Source organism: Parus major, chromosome 1A, assembly GCF_001522545.3.
Source record: "Parus major isolate Abel chromosome 1A, Parus_major1.1, whole genome shotgun sequence".
NCBI lineage: Eukaryota > Metazoa > Chordata > Aves > Passeriformes > Paridae > Parus > Parus major.
The window spans coordinates 36,559,247-36,581,212 of NC_031773.1; the positions used below are offsets into that span (position 1 = coordinate 36,559,247).

The following is a 21,966-nucleotide window of genomic DNA, read 5'->3' on the forward strand; positions in this document are numbered from 1 at the left end:
GAAGGTTATTGCTCTGTATCTGTGGAGCCTCAAGTTTCCTCAGAGAGGTAGGCTTTTCTCAAAAGAACATTTCTTAACACTGAGATGAAGTACCCAGGCCTTTCACTCATCCTTCCTCCTAAAATAATCTGCTGCTGTCTCTTCTGCCAATGGAGAATTCTGAAGCTTCAGCAACATCTAAGTCTTGAGAAACCATGTGACCGTGTGTTTGAGTGTGTGGCTCAGAAACATGGCCTCACATCTCTGTAAAGTACCTTGTGCAGCTCTGATTGAACTCTCAAAGATTTTATTCACTTCCAAAGGTATTTAAGCCACTCTAACTCTCATTTGTGAATCTAAGTTTGTGGGAGCTTTCAAAGGCTTGGAATTTGTGTATTATCTGGACAGCTGTGAGTGCACGAGAGGGCTGCTCTTCTACAGATTTGCCAGAACTAATATCTCTGTTCCTTAGGGTGAGTCCAGATTAAGTTTCAAAAAGAGCTTCTAGACAGGTTTTTATAATTAGGCATTAAAGTCTGCAAACAATATATGAGGGCACACACCAAGTATGAGTACCATCAGCTTTTACTTGGTTGGGCTGGCAAATGCAACTTCTGGGAAGATGTTTTAATGAAGAGCTACAGGAACTGTGCAACTATCCATAAAATGCTGTCTGTGGTGTAATGTGTAAAGCAGCAGAGGGTGCCAGAAAGCAACAAGTTGTGGCTTTCATTGTAATTAAAGAAACTAGCAGTGTTAGGGTGGAATGGGGTTTGCATTGTGAGTTTAGCTGCAGAAGGGAAGGAAGAAGACACCCTTTCTGTAATTTTAACCACATACATATGTTTAAAATTAAAATGAACACTATCCAACAAATGATCATGGTTTTGGAGGTATTGTGTGGCACATTATGCCTAGGTGACAGTATTGGATACTCAGTCATCTTTTAACCACTGTACATACCTGGTATTTAAAAGTTTGGTCTTACATCAAAGAGACTGCAAGACATGAGGCTAATAAAGTAACACAGAATGTCCTAGAAATCTAGTTGTTAATTACTGACTAATGTGGCAACAAAAACTATCCTGTCTTACTTCCTTTAAAATTATGATGTGTGTTAGAAAGTCTTGACAACCTCTCCCTGCTCTCCTGTTAGAAAGTAAAATATCAAAAATTTGCTTACTCAAAAAGTTAAAGTTTTTCAACAGTATTATATTACTTCCAGAATATAATACAATTACAATGTTGCAAAAGGAAGAGAAAGAATGAAAGAAGGTGTGTATTGAAACTACTGTCATCTGTCCAGATGTATTTTTTCACTTTGCCCTTGATCTTTGCTGGAACAGAAGCCGCCTACATCTGCTGCAGCTTAGTGTGAGCCTGTTTCATGGAAAGAATGCCAAATCTACTTGATTTTACAGTGTCTTTTACATACTCACTATTTTGGAGACCATTGGCTTTTATGCACACTAACCCGCTTGTGCTTTTATATGCCCTTAATTATATTCCAAGAACAAACTCCTCTTTGAACCCTGCTGCAAATCCCTTCCCCTTGCAGCCTCTCCCCAATGTGCTGTTGTTGGCACACGTGACTAGCACACAGCAGTGGTCCATCAGGTCAATATTCCCTCTCTGACAACAACAATGTCAGGGATGACTTAAAAAGAACAATTGACCCTGGCATTTTTTTTTCCTTCATTCTCCTCCTGTTGCTCCAACATCTAAAGTGTAAGGGAGTTAGAATGCACTTCTTTGCTTGCTCTTTCAGTATATATTTATGCACTTGTGTTGTAATCACCATATATTCCATGAAATGTCTAAATGAAACATGCTGTTTGTCAGAAAATGTCTTGTGTTCTTCACGATGTCTGTCCACAGCACAGGACCAGATAGAGAGTAGTCATGGAATAACTGCTCTGCCAGCCTTCTCCTGCAGTCGAGCCCGTGGATCTGACCACTCTGAAGTGGCATCAGATAGCGTGAGGCACCTGAAATTCTGTGTTAGTAAAGGTTTTGACAAACTTTGAACTGGAGTTAAATACTGATGTTAATTCTAAATATAAATCTTGTTACAGCTGGTGACCCCATTATAGGCAATGCTATTAAGGTACAGATGGGTAAATTGGCTTAAATTAACTGTAGAACAAGCAAGTTATCACAAAGGCTGCTTATTTCAAAAGCATTAAATAATCCCTTTTCATGTAAAGGCTTTTGATCAAGTTAATTAAAATAATAACACAATCTTCTCATTTTATTTTTTATGTAACTTGTCTGTTTAAATCCACTAAGACCTGAAACTTAATACACAAATAGAGTACAGTACAACCATTTTTGTTTCAGCAGAAATAAATAGTATAAATATAAATATAGTAATCTCTTTGGCAGCTTTCTAATGTGCAGGAATTATTTAAAACACTCGCAGTCTGAGAAGTCTGCTGACCATATGATCAACAGATGACCACATAACATAAATCAGAAGTATACTTATTTAGAGTTGAACTTATTTTAAGTTGGCCCAGTGTCTGGATACGTATTAGTCTGGGCAGGGTTCATTTTCAGTGTCTGTTCAATACACTATTTTTTCTTGCTGGGACTTGGTTATATTCAATCTCACAAGCTGATCAGAAATATTTTTTGCCTTTTTGATAGTTTATATGGGCTTAAAGAATTTGTTTACCTATGCAGTTCCTAGCAACTTTCAAGTGGCATCCGGACCAAAACCAGAACTGCAAAGTTCTGAAAGGTGAATATGAACTGTCTTCCTGAAAGAGAAATATATTTGTATTTTAGCTTGTAACTTTTGGCAGTCTTTAATTCTATAACAATTAGTGTATATTTTGTTTAGGCTTGTATTTGTAGCTAATTAGAACCTTGTTTGGATTATTCATACCTCTTGATTCTTTGCATTTCTTTGAAATTACAATGGGAACGTACAAATGGCTTTTTCCTCTAGGGGAAAAAGATCACCACAAGAATTTTCTTTGTCCCGTGGTTTCCACATTTAAGAACTGAGACCTATTTGCACGTAATAGTTCATATGATTTTTTTTTTTTTAATAAATAGTAATTCATGGAGTTAGATAGTTATAGTCTTCTGTATTCTAGCTGTACCCATAACTAACTAACCAGCATCCAGCCCTGTGAGCTGTTTTGCCTGTCACACAAATTTTCTCAGTAATTCCTCCTAATAACAACTCTAAATTAGGTGTTTGTTGTTTTTCTTTTGGTAAGAGCTCTTACTTAGTTCACGGGCAGATCAGCAGTAACACTCCAGGGTAAACATATGTGCAAGGGTGTTTTCACAGTTCTTGTATATATAAAGCTTCTATTTGGATTTCTTGCCATAAACAGTTTTGAAAGATTTAGATTGTTGCATCGTATGAATTAATGTATTTGAAGATATGTTCCCCTCTAAAGGCCCTCTAAAATGCTTATTTTTTTCACGTAATACTGGCAGTGTTTTGGAACTTTAAAACACTTGGGTAACTATTTAAAAAAATGTTTCCTTGTACACTTTACACTTCCTTGGCTGCAATTGGAAGTGACTTGTCAACAAGCCCTAAGTGCTTGTTAAGGCTTCATTTTATAGGCCTGAGCACTTCTATTTCTCTTATAGCATTTTGCTGAGAATTCAAGAAAAAAAATCTGACCCTGTTGAGCTTACAGGCAGATACCCCACTGCATTCAGTGGTTCCAGGTGCTTTTATTGTCCCTGACCAAGAATCTAGACATGAGATCTTATGAAAATGTGGAAAATTCTTTCTCACATAGCTGTGAAAAAAGGGAAGAGACAGGCTAGCATGAAAGCTGTTTAGAAGAATGGCATGAAAACACATACAGCATGGCCTCATATTCCTATGTATATCGTGCTAAACATGGTTTGAAAACCAATGCTCAGGTGCACTAGCAGAAGTGAAAGCCTGAATGAGAGGCTCATTTATTATCCCTGTGAGTTTTAAAGATGTCTGTTTAACCTGAATGGTTTTAATAACCCGTGATGTCAATTCACTATTAGGATTTTTATCTTTTTCTTTAGGGCTTAGATCAATTTGAGTAAGTAATAAGAAAACTGAACATAGAGGAAAACTAGTAACTTACACAGTCTCATGAATATATTCTCAAGGACTTTAAGTTCCAGCTGGAGGACCAGCCACATAGCCTTAGTCCTACAGAAAACTCTGGGCTGTACTTTAAGAAGTTGCTAATAACAAGCATTTTTTATAATTTTTCTTTTGGTGAGCTCAATGTTCTACAAATACTGTATGTTCTATAAGTTCTATAACTATTCCCAGGGTAATATGGAAAATATATCTAATTAAAAAAAAAAAAACTTAGAATGTTTATAAATTCAAAAGGCCAGATGGATAGGAGCAAAGTGTTAGTGTCTCTCCTGCACAAGCTGTAGCATTATGACTTCTAGTGTAGTCAAGAGGGAGGGTTCAGAAAGCACGCAGTGCATCTGGATGGATTCCAGTTCCAAGTTCAAGAGATGAAGTGAAATGCCTCGTAGTTGTTTACTTATTTTTTAAAGGATTCATTCCATCACTGGTTGCACTGCCCTTATTTCTAAAAGCTGCTTTTTTGAGTGAGCTGAATGAAGTTGCTATGCACTAAGTAGTGGTGAAGGAGAGAACTGGAAGTCTTTCAAAGGTTTAATTAAATCTAATAAATGAAGACTCTGTTGTAGACTCTCTTTTGACCTAATGGAGAGAACCTCCTCTGTTTTAAAGAGGTGTGTTTTTTCACATTGCCCTCCAGTTTTCAGAAGTTGCCAAGTTCCATAAATATTTAGACACTGGTACCTTGCTGACTCAGAAGTGTTGCATAATTAAAGAAAAATGATTGTAAAAAGCCTCAGTAGATAGAGCATTGCTTTAAGAAAAGCTGTGTTTAAATAGAGTTCTTTTTATCATTGCCTTAAAAAAAGGTCCTCCCAGGGCAGTATTTATCTTCAATTTGGTGTTCTTAGTGCATGTATAAGGTTCTTTCATGGTGGTGGTGGCCTCAGGCCTGTTGAGATGAGTGTTTTGAAGTAGCAAGTTACTTGCAGACGCTGGAAGATAATTTTTCTTTTTACCTTTTCTGCTGTGCAGCCGTATTTGGCTTTCTAAGAAATTCGTGCAACATATTGAAACACATCCATGGTTTTCTGAGTTCAAACCCAGTGCTATATTCCAATCAAAAATCCAAACTTTGTTTCTCACAATTTGTGTTATAGTAGCTCAATAGCATTTCACAAATTACCATTACTGCATTTTGTGCTTTACAATGTCTGCTGCAGAGACTACTGTATAAAAATGGGGAGAGCAAATGCAGACACAAAAAGAAACAGAAAGAGTGAGTAAAAAAGTGGAGAAGCAAGCTCATATCACATCTCTTTATACAGATGATCAGAGTAAAGGTTTACATTCTTCTCTTATGTGGTGGAAGGTCTTTGTGTTTGTGGATAAGAGCGTGTTTTGGTTTTTTATGAAAATGACCAGCAGATGTTTATAATGATCTGTTTGGCCATCTAAAAATTATGAATAGAATTGTTTTTTATTTAGAATTACTAAATTTTTCCTTAATTTGATGATGTGTACAGACAGAAACAAAACGCATTCTGTATTTGCCATTACAGAAATTATCTCACTTACTCTAAGGTTTCCAAGCACCAAGTGAGGGGTTAGGTGAAAACTTTGCAACACCAATTGTCTCTTTTGTGTTCCTGACAGGACTGACAGTAATTCATGCCAGAAGGGATCCAATTCCCACTTTACCATTTTCTTAAAAACAATACACACCCCAGCTCATGCTTTGACCTCAGTAGTGACCTAATGCATTCTTTTATCAGCAGGTCAGTACATATGTCTGTTGAATTCTCCAAGTACTTGAGAAGTTAATTTGTTTTCACATTTCTGGGTTTACTGGTCATATTTCGTGTTTGGACTGCATGTTGGAAGAATTTGATGTGCGTGTTCCTTAATATCTGTTGGAAAAGGAAGTGGAAGCTATTTCAGTTTTAAATAAGATTGTCATTTTTCCCTCAAAAAATAACTAATAATTAAATAACTCCAGCATAATTTCCTAAAAATTTTTGCCTGGGAGGCCTTCTACATACCAGTAGTTATTATTCTCTAAGGTAAAATTCTCCCCAAATGCCTCCAGTAAATCAGTTTTAAATTTGCATGTATGATCTCTTATTGCAAAGTCAATGCTTTGTTTGGAACAGTTTTCTGGAATGAGGCTACATGGTTCACTGATAGATATTTTTATTAAATGCTTCTTAAATTATTCTGTTGCAAATAATGAGGAGTTTGCTACAGTAGAATTAAGCCGAATGTGTCTGCATGTCAGTATATTCTGCTTAACTCCCTAGAATATGTCATAATTTTGATAGAGATATGGAATGTGCCTTAATCTAGGCCACGTGCAACAGCAAACCAGCAGAATGCACGAAACATCTCCCAGCAGGACTGTTTAACACCTGTTTTATTTGGGTGGGTTTTCTAATTTGCACCACCTGTGGAAAATTGACATTACCTTCCAGTGTAGTCACAAAAAGTTATTTCCAACAAGCTGCCATGGCAGGAGCTTATGGGAAAAAAGTTACCAGAAAATAAATAACATGATTTTTGAGAGCTTGTTTACCTCCTAATTTTCCCTTTCTTCAAATTTCTGCATTTCTACAAGGGAAACTGAGAATTCATGGCAAATTTCACTCAGTCTCAGCAGTCTTTGGCCAAGGGAACTGTGTAACATGCAGCCTGCCATACGAGCATCTTCCACAGAAAGTGAAAATGTAAAACAGCTTCCTCACAAGAGGCATTATAAGTTTTGCATTACACTCGGCCACTTTTCTTCCCTTTGCATTTGCTTTCAGATTTGGAATAATTTGTGTGTATTCTCTGCTCTTCAAAGTGTCCTTATTTTGTAGTATTGGTAAAAAGAAAATATTTTTATTGCACAGTAATACTTTATACACTTTCTTCACGAGGAAACTTTATGGAAATATACAACTTTTAGACAGTCTTGCTCAAATTTTAAAATCTGTAATTAATTTATTCTGAACACATTTATAAGTTAACAAAGACATACAATTTTGAATATTCAAGAGACAAGAAAGCAGATCTCTTTCTGTCACTTGTGTTTAAACTTCACTATATATATATATATATGCACTATATATCTATCTGTATCTATAGATCTATATATAATAGCCAGCTTGCTTGTGATAGTTCAATTATAATGCTTGCAAAATGAGCCCATATGAATCTATTTCACATTGTTGCCTTTGAAACTCTACTCTTAAATTTAGAAAATGATCCTCCCTTTTACAATACCTATGAATCTGCTATTATGGATAACACAACAATACAGTGTAGTGAAAATGGTATGACAGCTTTGCAAGTAGAATTTAATGACAACTTTTTGCAGAAAGCAGATAAATCAACAACAGTGATAAATGGAATGGAACACGTGACATAGAAGATGTTTCTTATATTGTTTGATGTTATTTCTTGGTACTTTTACAAATAATTTAAATGAATCTTACCATGTTATAACATATAAATCATAGTTGCTTACTTTTTAAGGATAAATTTTATCCCAGAGGACATGTACAATTATGAAGGCAATAGGATTTTTTTATATCTTAATTATTTTGCCAGTTGCACATTTTTGTAAAGATATGGACAGAATTTCAGGTAAGCTGAACATCTATCTTATATTGAAGGACAAGGAACTCTCACTACTGAATATTGTTTAAGTGATTATTTAAGAATTACCTGAACTCACAAACAGTGTTGAATGTTCAGCATTTAAAGAATAGATAGGCAGGAGGATAAGAACATTGGATTGGGTAATCCATTTTGGCATACCAATTTTAATCTAGATGATGCTTTTGACCTCTTTGTCTGGACCTCTTTAGTGTAAGTCAGCTATTCAAAATTAATTTCTGCACCTAATACTTAGCCTTAGAAAATCATAGTGCATATAGATATGTATAAAGCAGACATGCTCATAAGCAGTGAGCAGTGTGTTGCATTATCACTGAAATGGAGCAAGGTCTTGACTTATTTGATGTTTAGTTTTTGGTGAAGGAAGTATTTGACATATGGCCATTTGTAAATAGTGAAAAAAAGCTAAATGTCCACCTGCCTAGTTTATGAAGCCTGGTTTATCAAGCCTAGTTTTGTTAAATAATCTGAATGATAAAACTGAGGAGAAAAACATAGCACTCTAAAACAGAAAATATTTTCTATTTCTATTTCTCTGTCTTGTAACTAAAGGTAAAGCTCTTTGTTTTAAGGACTGGCAGAACATAAATACAAACTAGTGAAACCAGCTGGGAAGAAAACCCAGAAGGAATAAAATTACAAAGCAAACAAAAAAATCTGGGTGTTTCCCATGCGACAAATGAGTTGTCAACAGGTCACAATATGTGCAATGGATGAGTCATTTAAGAACAGAAAGTGAAATAATCTTGTCCTTTTAAATCTCTGAGAACACCTATGAGTGTAGCAGGTTGTGAAAGTTTATACGTTTTCCCAAAGAATAGTCTGTTTATGTAGTGTGTGTATGAGGATTAACCATGTATTTGTGAGAGTGTACATGACCAATTCTCTTACTGCTATTAGGCGTGGGAAAATCAGAGTTTAGGCCATTTCCACCTTGAAATACTTTTCCGTGTCTCCCAGAGCATTCTGCATAGCTAAATCTATATGGAAAGTTTAGCTCTCTTACCAACTAATGTGCATCAAAAATTATTTTATTTACTCATGAAGACATCTTGGTTGCTTGCCTGAACCTCTGATCTTTCTAGAGCCTGCAATTGATCACTGGCACTTCACCTACTAAGTAAGCAGCCAGAAACAGCTCATATGTCTTCGTACATGACTGATTCCTGTTGAAATGAGACAAATAGTATCTGCTTTTACATTCTTTAAATTTTAATAATTTTAAGCAACATGTGAATTGTAAATATTTAGCATCCAGGTTGTCACCTGTGAGGCCTGCATTTTATTTGATATTGATTGTTCTAGTGCTACAGAACTCGAAAGAGAAGGATGTGTCTAGCAACAAAAATATATTTTCTAATTCTGCATTCATTTAAATCCTCCACAAATTGTGTTAGTGATGAATATCTATGCAAGAGGAAGATTCAAATCATGCCTCTCAAATCAGGTTAATACTCCAAGGACATTTAGGAAGAAACATGCTGGTAAAGTGTATTTGAAATACAATTATTGTAAACACACTATCTCATACCATAATACCAATCTCAAAGAAATACTATTTATTATTTGCAATTGAAAAAGCACCAAATACTGAAGAGTTTTGTGGAGTTCCTTTTCTCTGGAAAGTGAGTATGTATGTGATTCTCTGAATTTCTGTGGAATACTATTTCCATGGATGTCCTTAATCAACTATCAACAACATTATGAAACTTCTACAAGGGACATCCTTCGCCAATTTTATCTGGGAATTGGGTCAAAAATCAGAATGTCAAAACACACACATGGAACTGTGGAAGATAGCATGAATGAAGTGCTAACAGAAATTAATGTTCTACTTTTGCTATCAAAGAAGAGTATTTAAGAGCATATGTGTATAGAAAATCAATGTGGTTATAATAGGTTGTCATTTTTATAAAGGTGTCCCATTCTCCAGGAAGAATCCAGCTCAGAGTAGGTGAACAGTAACTAACTAGTTACTAACTAGTGTGTCTACATGTTCTTGTAAACTATATTCATAAAATTAATAAAAGGGAGTTATTCGAAGCATGATTTTTTTTGAGCTTCTTATACACACAGAGGAACATAATGCTGTGTTAGTCATAATTATATGTCTTCTGAGCATGCCACAATTAAATTTATTTTTGGAAGTGAAGAAAGTGTCATTCAGACAAAGAAGATGAAAACTAATCTTGGCAGCATCAAAAATAATAGAAATAAATAGACATATTCTATGTGTTGAGTCACTGGTGAGTACATCCCACAAATGAGCTCTTCTCGTAAGTCAGCTGGGTATTAAGTACTCCTGTTTATCATGCAAGACATGCAAGTCCCCCAGTCTGATTTAGTGACTTATTTCTGTCAATAAATTTCAGATAGCTTTCAGTCAAAAGCAGGTTACCCACAGCTATGCAATATCATATGTGTCAACGTAGTTCCAATGTATCTTCTTTGCATGCCACCTAATCCATTAATATCAGAACTGTAACATTTCTGTTTATTTGTTCATCATCATAGGAACTGTATCCCCTTAAATGTCAGTGTAAAAATACATTGGAGATCACTAATATTTATGGTGTTAAGTATTCCAGGCACTTTTTTCATCATGCTATGTGTATGAATACTATCAAAAGGATCAGATTTATGAAGAAAGGTTAATTTATTGTAAGCATAACCCATTAGGATTAAATTAAAAAGTATCAAATGATGTTATCTACCTGATGATGCCAACAAACTAATTCCTAAATTATCATCATCTTAGCCAAGTGTATCTTTACCTACAATGTATCTGGAGCTACGTTTCAGAATTTGACACAATATCCTTGAGTTTTGATAAGGAAGTGATTAGGTTTCAGAATTAGGTTTTGTTTCCTCTGAAAAGCAATTTCATGTAGTGTTGATTGACTTTTAACATGGCTAATTGAAGAGCTAAGTGGCAAATATCTATATGGCAATGAAGGTTTATTATATTGTTATTTACTTACATTACTTATAGATGTTAAGGTTTTTAATGTTGAAGTTCTGCTGTTCTCTATGCCGCATTTATTGCACTCTTTTGAATCTTTAATATAAAATAAGAGCCTTGGAAAAAAATAAAAATCAGGGATTGACAGCAGTGGAGAATTTTATCCACAGCAACAGTCTGATCTTGGCAGCAACATGTACCTGTACAAGCAAATTTGGAAATTTGAGACTCTTCTCTATCGCGATATATAAGATTTGGAGTCAATCTGTATATCCAGAATTCTGTACTGTAATGAGGAATATCTTCTGCTACAATACCTTGTAGTTCTCATGACACAACTCACTATAATGATAAACATAATCTCTGCTATAAACTAGTTCTTTCTGCAAGCAAAATTCACTACAGGATTGTGGTCGTATGTAAGGTACAAAATTTGTCTGGTGTCTATGATGTGTTACACCACAAAATCTTCAGCCACTGATATATGAGCAACAGAATTCTATACACACAGTGTCAGCTCTAGGAGGAGTTTACCCCAGTGAATAAATACTTATATAAACATGGACTTCAGGAATTCATACCACTCTTGATTGAAACAGTACTGAGGAATGGAAGCTGCTTGAAATCTCTTGGAACTTTTGTAATTACAAAATTACTCTCATCTGTGAGTGAGTTTGAAGAAAAAGTGTTTGGGGCTGCTTGGGTTTGAGTTCAAAGAATAACTGTGGTTTTCCAGGGGAAGAAGTAGGTAATTAAAGCAATATTTAGAGACACGCTGAGAGCTTCAAAATGGGACAATTTTAAGCCTAACATTTTCTAGACGGGAGTGGAAAGAAAATGAAAATAACCCAAAAATGTATTAATACATATCTCATTGAATCCCCAAAGAGTTTCTGAGAGTTGTATAGTAACTGCAGTTATTATCAGAAAACTGACTGCTAGAGTTGTTTCCTGACATTTTCAGGGTATTATGGGCCTGTGAGTTGCCACACCAAACTTGCTCAAGTCACAAGTCAAAACAAGCCTTTATTATAAGGCTAACAGTGCAACCCCAGTCTATTGTCTGAAAGTTGGCCACTGCTATTGCTTCATACACCCCTACCAAAAGGGTGACTTTGGACTCAGGGCTTCTGTTACACTTCTGTTGGTGAACTTTGAAGCCAGACAGAATTTGCTTTGTAGTTCTGCAGCATACTGAGTCATTGGTGTTAGGGTAATGATTAGGTTTTTTTGAGAGTTTAAGAGAAACTACTTCAAAGACACATTCTGTAAAAGTAGACATGTAAAGTAACCAGATACTTTTCACTAAATGTATGCATGTGAAGTTTTAGGTATCAGGCTTATTATTTACTAGATATTTGGTATTGCAGATGGGTATTGAGATGTTTTCACATTAGGCCTTAAATATTCTCCCATGAACTAGATCTCCTGAACTACTGCAAAGGGGGCATGTTCATTATCAAAAATTACTTGATTAAACTAGAATATGTGTTAAGAAATATTGTTCCAGTTATTTGGAGATGGGTGATGTATTGTACTGATTTTTCTTTCTTTTTTTTTTCCCTTTCCTTTGTCTTTCAGTACTAATTTATATTGCAGAATTTCCCATTTTGAAGTAAATGATACTCCATTATGGTTGATTTGAAAGTCCAAAGACACGATGAGTTATACAGCTAATAGCCCAACAAATCTTCATTTCTTTTCAATTCTTCAGAGCAGAAAAATTTATGTTCAAAGATTTTTTCTTACTTAGTTGGCATTGTTTAAAGGTTGAGTAGAAATATTCTCTTCATGTGCACTATTTTCTCAGCCGATGCAGGGGTTTAGTTAGAGGTCAGTGCTGAGGCAGCCCAGTGCCTTGCCACTGCCACCAGGAGTGGCACCATCTGCCTTCTCCCTCCTTCCCACCTCCCCTTTCCTCTCCCAAACCAGGCTTTACCCAGGCTGGGACACGCCCTCCCCTCTGCTGGCTTCAGTGCTTATCTGGCTGCACGGGAGACTGGAATGACTGAAATCCCTTTGCCTTTTTGCTGGGTGAGTTCTCTTGCGTGGAGCCAGCTCCTGGTGTGCTCAGAGAGGTGCTGAAGCCCAGCAGCAGCAGGGTCCTCACACCTGGGAGGAGGAGGAGGAGGTGAGGAAGAATCAGATCTTCCTATTTTAGCTGCAGCCAACTTGAGACTGATTTAGCTGTGTCATGTCTCTATGGCATAACAAAATTACCTAGTTAATTTGGGTTTTTTTTTTTGTGGTGTAAAACTATACAAACATTTAAGAAAATGACAGTTAATGCCTGGGTTACCACAGTTACTGTGCTGGGCCAGAGCTAGAATAATCCCATTGATTTTAGGATGGTTATTCCACATTGAAAACTGTGAAAATTGTGACACCCACCAAACTGATTTATGAAATCTTTATGGTAGACCCCATGTTTTTAGTAAATTTCACTACTTTAGCTGCAGACGTTGAGTTTTGGTTTTCTTCTGTAATTGATTCAGTAAAAAGATAGTTTACTATTCACTGTAAATGTTAGCATGCTCTTGAAATCAAGGTTTGAAAAAGACTTCTAAAAATATATTTAGTAGTGTATTGACCTTTATGGTCCTTGAAGAGCATATCTAAATATTTTACAGGTGTTTATAAATTTATACATTTATATCTATGAATCAAGACAGTCTGTAGACTCATAATATATATTTCTAGGGTCAGCAGTAGAGAGAATATTTACATCCTTTTAGCTACTACCATTTCCAGAGAACAGTTGCAGAACTCCAATATAGAAAGAGGTCAGCAGTCAAATACCTTCTTAGGTGAGAAAAGATACTGCCAAGGATCAAGTAGTTTTCATTCAAAGAGTGAATTTACCCCTTATGTTTTGATGGTTGAAAAGCATTGGCATGAGACATTGTAAAATGTGTAAACATTCAAATAAAATAACTGAATGGACTTGAGCTAATACAGCTTTGTGTTTTTAGTATTGAATATTCTTTGCTTTATTTTTAATGTTCTCCAATGATCATAGGTATTTAAAATACATTGTTAAAATTTCATTTTATTTTTGTCGTCCCAGTTGCCTTGAAGTCAGTGCATCAACCTAAGAAAGTACTTAAAAATCAAACCTATTGAAGCCACTTGAAACAGAAAACCTCTCTATACAAATTTTTTCTGTTTTTATAGCAGCATATTTATAGATTAAGATAGTAATTTTTGCATTTATACCTGATTATTCCTTCAGAGGTCCTGGAAGGACTGGGGTAATCAGCTGAGGATGGTGGAACATCTCCCTCATCTGTTAGGAACAGACACATGAAAGCAGTCTAATCTTATTCATTTTAGAGGCAGAAGTTTTATCCTTTTATTGCTCTATATTTTGGCTACATTTTTGTACCTAAAACTCTCTGTGGTAACTGTAGATTTATTCTAAATCACCGAGAGTTCTTGCTTGCAGCACCATGTTCTTTACTAAGCAAGAACTCTTCTGAGGAACATAAACAATAAATAAATTAATTTTATTTATTGTAAGATTTGAAGGAAAGAAATTAGAGGAGCAACCACTAATTAGAGTGATATTTTCACCGAATCCTACATCACCCCAAGACAGTACCTTTGCTTACACTGTTAGAGGTTTTTGCTTACATTTTTCAGTAAACAGACATACTCAGTGTCTAGTTCTCTATGGGTGCTTTCACTGCTGCTTGTTTGTAGCATACAAAATCCAGTTTTATGTTAACTAGGTGGGTTGCTGAGTTGCCAGCATGCCATTCTGGATTGGGCATTTGTGAATTGTTTTTAAGCACCAAAGAGGACAATGAAGGCTTTATCTCGATTCCCCAATTAGCTGTAATCATTTTTGCTAAACTTTGGTAAAGAGCTGTAGTAGTATGCAATGAATGTAAAGTATTCATTCCTGGGCAGTTGTTTTTTGTTTTTTTTTTTCTTCCCCTCTCCCAGCATTTCTATGTTTTTTTCAAATAGTCTTATCCTGCTTGTTATTTCTATTCATGTTGCAGATTGAGAATGTTGATGTCTGCCTTAGCTTTCTGGCAGCCAGAGGCGTAAACGTCCAAGGTCTTTCTGCAGAAGGTAAGACAAACAAATAATCAGAACAAATAACAAGATTTTCTTCTGAAAGCTGAATTTCTTAACACAAGTCACACCTAAATACCAAGCTCCAGCTGTCTTGGACAGCATGCAAATATAGATTAGTGATAACAAGTGAGTTTTAATTTTCCCTTGAAACTGATCTAAGAAATGCAATGTTTGTGAATCTTGAGACAATGTTTTAAAACAATATTTTTTCAATGGTATTAATCTTTTCATGTTACCTCCACAATATTAGATAGATACTGAAGCATACTTTTTTTTTTTTAGCTTGTTCATATATTTGATTCAAAACAGCAACAAGCAAACAAGAACATTAGAATCTTGCTCAATTAAATAAACCCAGGGAAGCCTATTTGTTTCAGCAAATTTATTATTAGTAGTAATGCTGTCCAGATGAGTCTGAAAATTATAGTATTCCTTTGATGTCTCCTATGAAGTGAAATAGTGAATGGTTTTGCTGCTTCAGTTATTCTGCTGTATTAGTCACCCTAAATGATTGCCTAACATCGTTGCAACTAAATTAATAAATGTAATAAACAAAAAACATTAAAAATACCAGTTCTCTTAATTATTATGTAATATTTCCTTGCTCATGTAAGAGGCAAGTGAATTAATAAAATGTATATGTCTTTGTCCTGTAGCAAATTAAGCAGTTCTGCAAGGTACTGCGCACCTTCAAAATCCTTTTGACCTCTGATGCCTGAAGGTAACAGGTCCTTCAGAGATGCAGCCCCATATTTTTATTTTGCTTGTAGCACAACTAATACCTGGGAGAAATTTTTTTTTTTCCAGAGATTATAATTTCTGGAATAGTTGAAATATCAAATAGTCAGTTCAAATAGTTGAATTATAGAAGATTCATGGAGAAAAATTTTGGAATGCTAACCACTGTTTGATTTTTAAACTAACTCAGAATTACTCTTTCACCATCTGAACCTATCTAGGATTTTAAACTTGTAACACAGACATGATATCTACTAACTATTCACCTTGCTTGTCAAATTGTGAAAAGCTCCTTAATCAGTTTGAGAGAATTTTTGTGTGTATATGTATATATCTTGTTGCAAGGGAACACTGGAAGTTTGTGTGCTGTCATTCACCTTAAAGCTATTTAGAACCAGAATTTCTAGAGCAGCCTATTTTTGCTTTTATATAAAGTATGAATGAAATGTGTGAATAGCATAAATTTATTTTATGCAGATACTCATAATTCTTTAATAACTTGACATGGTACATGACACATTTTCTGTACCCTTTAAAATCAGAATCTGTGTCCATTCTGTAATGCCTTTATTCCTACCTTTGTTTAGCTTTGGAAAATAATTTTAATAGGATATAAGCTTCAATTGTGTAGCCTTAAATTTATATACTACTAAAAGCAATACTACTACATAGGACTAAATGCAAGAACTATGATTTAAAATGTTCCTTATTCTTCAAAACTGAATTTTAACATGTAGCGCTGAAGTAAGATTAAGAAAAAGTTATTTTATGCGGTTGGTCTTGAATCTGGAGTGAATCCATTACTATCTTCATGGTATTCTTCAAAGTACTGCAAAGATGTGATTTCCTTAAATATTCCATTTTTACTATGTATAATCCTGAATATTACCATTTTTTAGGGGGAAAAGAAATTGAGTTGCTCGTAATAAGCTTGTAAATGTGTCTTGTTACTACCAGGTCATTTATTAATGACCAGAAAGGTTGTGGAACAATAAACCATAAGCTTAATGAGTTTTGAAGATTTCACAGCCAGTTTATGATCTCATTTTGACAATTGAGCAAAGAGGTCTAGAAAAAAAGAAATTTTCAAATCTTGACTGCCAAATCTCTGCTTGTCAGCCCAGTTGATAAATAGTTATCCAGTTGCTATGAAGAAAAACAATACCCTAGTTTTCCAAGTGTATGTTTAGTACACATTAGAAGTTTCTGGGGTTTTTGCTTGTGAGAAATCTTTTAATTTTAACTCTATTAAAAGTAGGAAATAAAAAGTTACTGATAGCATCCTTCTCAAAAATGGTAAAAAAATATTAACATGAAAAGAGCAAAATTTTAAAATTAAAAAATTTTCAGTGGGATTTAACAAAGGATTCTTCTGAACATTAAGTGATCCAAAATGATAAGAATAAATAAACTGGTGTTATGTACTGACAGTCTTCTCAAATGAGAGCCACTTAAAATGGATAGTCATGTGGGGTTTTGGGGTGTTTTTAGGAAAATTTTAAATACAAATTTTCTGTATTCCTTGACAATTATCTTCCTTGAAACCAACATGACTGCAAAAGTCATAGTTCCCAAAAACATTTACTCGTTTTGGGAAAGTTCTGCATATCTCTCATGGTCTCATTGCTGATCAAAGATCTTGCAGCATCTTCACAGAGAAGATGAATAAGTATGGCTGCTTAGAACAAATTTACATTTTGAAAAGTATATTCCAGTGTCCAGGACTGGGTTTGCCTTTGAAGGACAGGCTGTGAGCACAAAAGCTCCAGTGTTTGCTGGCCTTACTATGTGTACTAACATTTCACCTGAAACCTATTGAAAGAACATTAATATGGTTTAAGAGACATGAAAATGACAGTAATTTTCGTATAAATTCAACTTGAAAATTTGCCTAGGAAAGCTGTGTAGCTCACACAGCTCAGTATTTTGATTTGCAGGGTAGGCAGGAAGGTTGTGGCATTGTATGTCAGGCTGCAAGTCTACAGGTCTAATAAAAACCTTTCACAAGGTGGTCAGTGCCAAAGAAAAATAATAGTGAGGTTATGAACAGACCTACATGCTGCAGATAAGTTCACTAAAGCCTTCTGAGGTTTCTTTTTTGACACTGAGATCCTTTATCAGCAAAGAATAACAGCATCCTTGTAAAATCTTCATCTCAGGCTGGACAAAAGTTAAAAAAGTAATGGGAGACATAGGCATGCTACCAGGGTTCACCAGAATTGCATTCATGGAGCTGTTTAGCCTAGTCAAAGCTTGTCTTCATTATCAGTAATAGCACTATAAAATAGAGAGCTATAAAATCATGTCATTTGAAAGTTCAAAGATGTAATCATGAGCATTACAGTCACCTTTTTTAAAAACAACCTTCCATTTATTTTCTTCTCTCATGTTTCCTGCACATCTGTATGAATGGATGTGTGCTCACTGACAAGAGCCACTATCACACAGTCTCTGATTTTTCTAGAATTTACCGTTAATTACCAATGTGCCCCAAAATTCACCCCAAAAGCAAAAAGAGTAATTTAAAGTCATAAGATTTGAAGTGATGTATATTTAAGAACAGAAAGAATTTAGATTTATCTGAATGAGCTTTTCCTTAATTAAAGTATTTGTACTTTGTTGGGACAGGAGTATTCATTTCAGATTATATACCTTATTTAGGTATGGATATACTCTTGTTTGTGATCATGCAAATGACTCATCATGAAGGCATTGTAGAGCTAGGTGTTTATTGCAACACTGACACATAAAGAACCAAAAATTATAATAAAAAATAAAATATCAGTGACACATAAAATGTCTCTGATATTACAGGTAAATGAAGAGATATAAGACATAAACATGTATAGCTATAGGTATGTTCACACATATTTTGAGTTTTAAATATCTGAAGTCTAAAACCAAAGTGTTTTCACTTCCTTTTCTCTTTTTCTCTTTTTTTAACAGAAATAAGGAATGGAAATTTGAAAGCCATTTTAGGACTGTTTTTCAGTTTGTCTCGGTACAAACAGCAGCAACATCATCAGCAACAATACTACCAGTCTTTGGTGGAACTACAACAGCAAGTCCCTTCAACTCCAGCTGAAATCAGCCAGTCCAAAACACACCAAGATATGCAGTCAAGGTAGGTTAAAAAGTTATTTTTTTCTTTTATTTTTCCATTCAAAAAATACAAGATTTTGAATAAAAATTAGGCCATTTAAAAAAAAAAAAAAAAGCTGTTTACAGTGTTTTCAATGTGTTTTTTGGTGGTAAGCCCACATTTCTTGGGAGTAGAGTTAGAGCAAGGGCAGAGAACATTCCCAATTTAAATTAATTTTAAGCCTTTCTTTTACTTTATTATTGATTTTTCTGCCCATTGCATAATAAGAGGCTACTAGCACTCCATGAGGTTAGTATATTGGTTATTTTCATGTTTTCTTTGCATACCCAGTTCCACATGTAAATTTCCAATTATTAACAAATTCCAATAATTAACAAAACCTATGGAGAAAAGGCACAATCAATACTTTAATTTGTTATAAACTCTTTTTATCTCCACACATTTTGCTTTTTGAGGGCCTAATTCTATTTGAATGCTTTTTTAAATGGAAGAAGAAATAGCCTTAATCCAGTTTCTTTCAAGGAGCCAGTTTTTTATTTATTTTTAAGAAAGCAAAGCACTTGTCAGAGTCCAGTAATTGCTGAATTACACTGCTTTCAGACTGCATCTGAAAACATATTTTCAGAAGGTAGTTGCTCAAAGGCCACTCTAGAAGAATGAGTTTGAAACACAAATATCTGTTTAAATGGAAAGAGTATTCACAATGTATATTTTATTGGGGAAATTAAAGTCAACTGCAGGTCTTCATTAAGAGTTGTGTCTATTGCTTTGTTTGGTTTAGTACTTGTTCCATTTTTTATATCCTTGTTTAAAACGTTTTTGTGAACTTACTGAACAACTGTATTTCTAGAATGTGGTAAATCAATGATCTAGATTGGATTAAATGTATCAGACTAATCTATAGAGATTCTGGTTCTTAAGTCCATTGATATATAAATTACACTTTCATGTGTCTAATAAGCATATTTCTTCTTCATTTGACAAAGCTTTTACACTTCAGCCTGATAGAGATATTTATCTACTAGAAATATTTTAAAAATATGTTTTGGAGGAAAGTGTTACTAATAGCATTTTAATTACCTCATTTGATGCCAAAATTAAGATACGTGTGTTTGGCTGGGGCATTATAAAGTGAAATGCTTTTATATTCTCTGCTGCTGAAAATTAATGTCTTTGAAGCTTTCCCTGTGAAGTATACTATTAACATGTAATCTAGGAAATTATTGTGGGGTCCTGGATGAGTCTGACCATTCTCAACATTTTCCAAAGCAGAATTTCTGCTTTATTAAGGATATTTAATACTGCATGGGAGGCAATAATATCTTGTTATTCTTCTCAGCTTTAATCAGAGGAATTAAGAGCTTAACCAGCTTGCTGTAAATACCTTTGGTTACTGTTTTTTGGTTTTAATTTAGTGAAAGAACTGAAATATTTCCTGATTTTATAATTAAACCATGGTGGATTTTAAATAACAGAAAAAATATTACTGTGTTACTTTTACATCATGACTATTGCAAGGGTTTCTCCAAAAAAGCCTGGATAAAGCAGGTTTCTTACTATTTGAATGACAGTGATTTCACATGTAGGCAAAGAGGTGACAAATCTTTTATTAAGCTTTACATTGTAATTCCCTAAGATCTCATGGACCTTCTGCACTTTTTTCTCCTCTTCTATTTTTCTATGTTAAAACATGCTTCATTAAGAGGAAAGGCAATTATTCCATGTCCCAGATCCTCCATTTATTGTGCAGTGATATCTAAGGCTGGTGTAAAAAATTTCAACTCCATCAGTGTGCCTTAGACCTTTAATCTAGGAGTTTTAAATAATTTAATTCTGTGATGAAATTTCTGTTCGTAGCTAGGTTTCAGATGTAAAATATTTCTATGTAAAAATTACTAGACCAAGACTGATGCCATCTTTCTTATTTCTTATCTGTAAACTGAAAGTAAGATTTTTTTCTGTTTGCTTCAACATACAGAGAAGTTTGATGTTTGTTGCTATAAACTTCTGTATTGCATGAGGAAGTATGATTTCTTCTATACATATGTTTCCTATTTAAGTGTTTAAGGATAAAGAAAGGTGCCTACTAAAAATTTTCTCCTATATGAAAAGTTTCTGTCTTCTACTACAAATGCATCTTACTATTATGAGCATCTAGCAAAACAAGGAGCCTTGGAACTTAGAAGCAAACACAAATCCAATTTTTGATCAGTACTAATTTTCTTTCTTTTTTTTTTCATTTGTCACTGTTTTGAAGTATTATAAAGAAATTAGCATAAAATAATATTTCCCCTCCAAAGAAAAATTACTACATATGAAAACAAGTTTTCCACAAATAGATGGGCATATATAAACCTACACTGATGTAAATTCTCTGTGGTGGACTTCTCAATACTTCTTTTCCTAGCAGTTATTGAATTGAATTTTTTTTTTCCCAATTAGAAAAATAATTTGAAAAATTATTTAAAAATATTTAACAAACACTTTTCTAGTTTAAAGGTGCTAATGAGTAAATAACAGCTTCTTTTTAGAAATAAGCCAAAATATGAATTAAAAAAGAAAAGATTTCTTTGATGAGCTCCATCTTGCCTCTTGCCCACTTCTTGATGTCTGAAATGTGGACAAATAGCTTACATTGTTCCTCAAACTGATTTCTATGATTGATTTCATGTCAGGTGTGTCTCAGCAATAATTACAAAAGCAACCAACATAACTGAGCTGGGGGAAAGTCCTGAGGAACTCACATGACTGCTCTATGGGACACTCGAGATCTTTAGATATTTTTGGCAAAAAGTGGTTTCATGCAGATACTGAAACTTACACATTTCACTGTACAGAGAATTTTGAAAAGTGATAAAATCTGTAGTGTATATTAATGTACATTCTTTACACTGTCTGTATGAAATTATTAACTCAATAGATAATCTAACTGCTATCAATCAAAAATGAAGTAATTTTACTTTTTTTTCCTGAAGTGTTGCTGATAAAACAAGCTGTTTTATCCTTTCATAGTGAATAATAACCTTTACAGCTATTTATTACTGCATATTTATTGTGCAGGTATGGTTTTTTTAATTACCATGTTGGAGTTCTGAATATGTCTTTAAAAATTCTTGATTCTTTCTGTTTTCCAGCATTTGTAGCATAACTGTGGAAAGGGTTGGTATGCAGAAGCCTTAAGGCTTCCCTTATGGTGTGTTTTTGAAAAAAATATTTGGCAAATGCACATAACAAAGAGTAATTTCCATTAAATTAACCTGTGGTCTTTAATTACCTAGAAATAGGTAATAAAGTCCTTCAGGTTTTGAAAGGAACAAGAAAAATTATATTATTACAATGGCAGAAGCCAGATGAATGTAGCTGCTAACACTTGAATGGGAC

The 21,966-nt window shown here is 34.4% G+C and overlaps 1 protein-coding gene across 7 annotated transcripts in view; it reads left to right on the top strand.

The window, feature by feature from the left end:
• NAV3 (neuron navigator 3) overlaps positions 1-21,966 on the top strand; it is a 506,339-nt gene that overhangs the window by 335,068 nt on the left and 149,305 nt on the right. For all 7 annotated transcript variants that reach the window (XM_015628501.3, XM_015628495.3, XM_015628497.3 and 4 more), the window contains 2 exons: positions 14,666-14,738; positions 18,429-18,606. In XM_015628501.3, the coding sequence (XP_015483987.1) occupies positions 14,666-14,738; positions 18,429-18,606 (251 nt within the window). The remainder of the gene's footprint in view (positions 1-14,665; positions 14,739-18,428; positions 18,607-21,966) is intronic.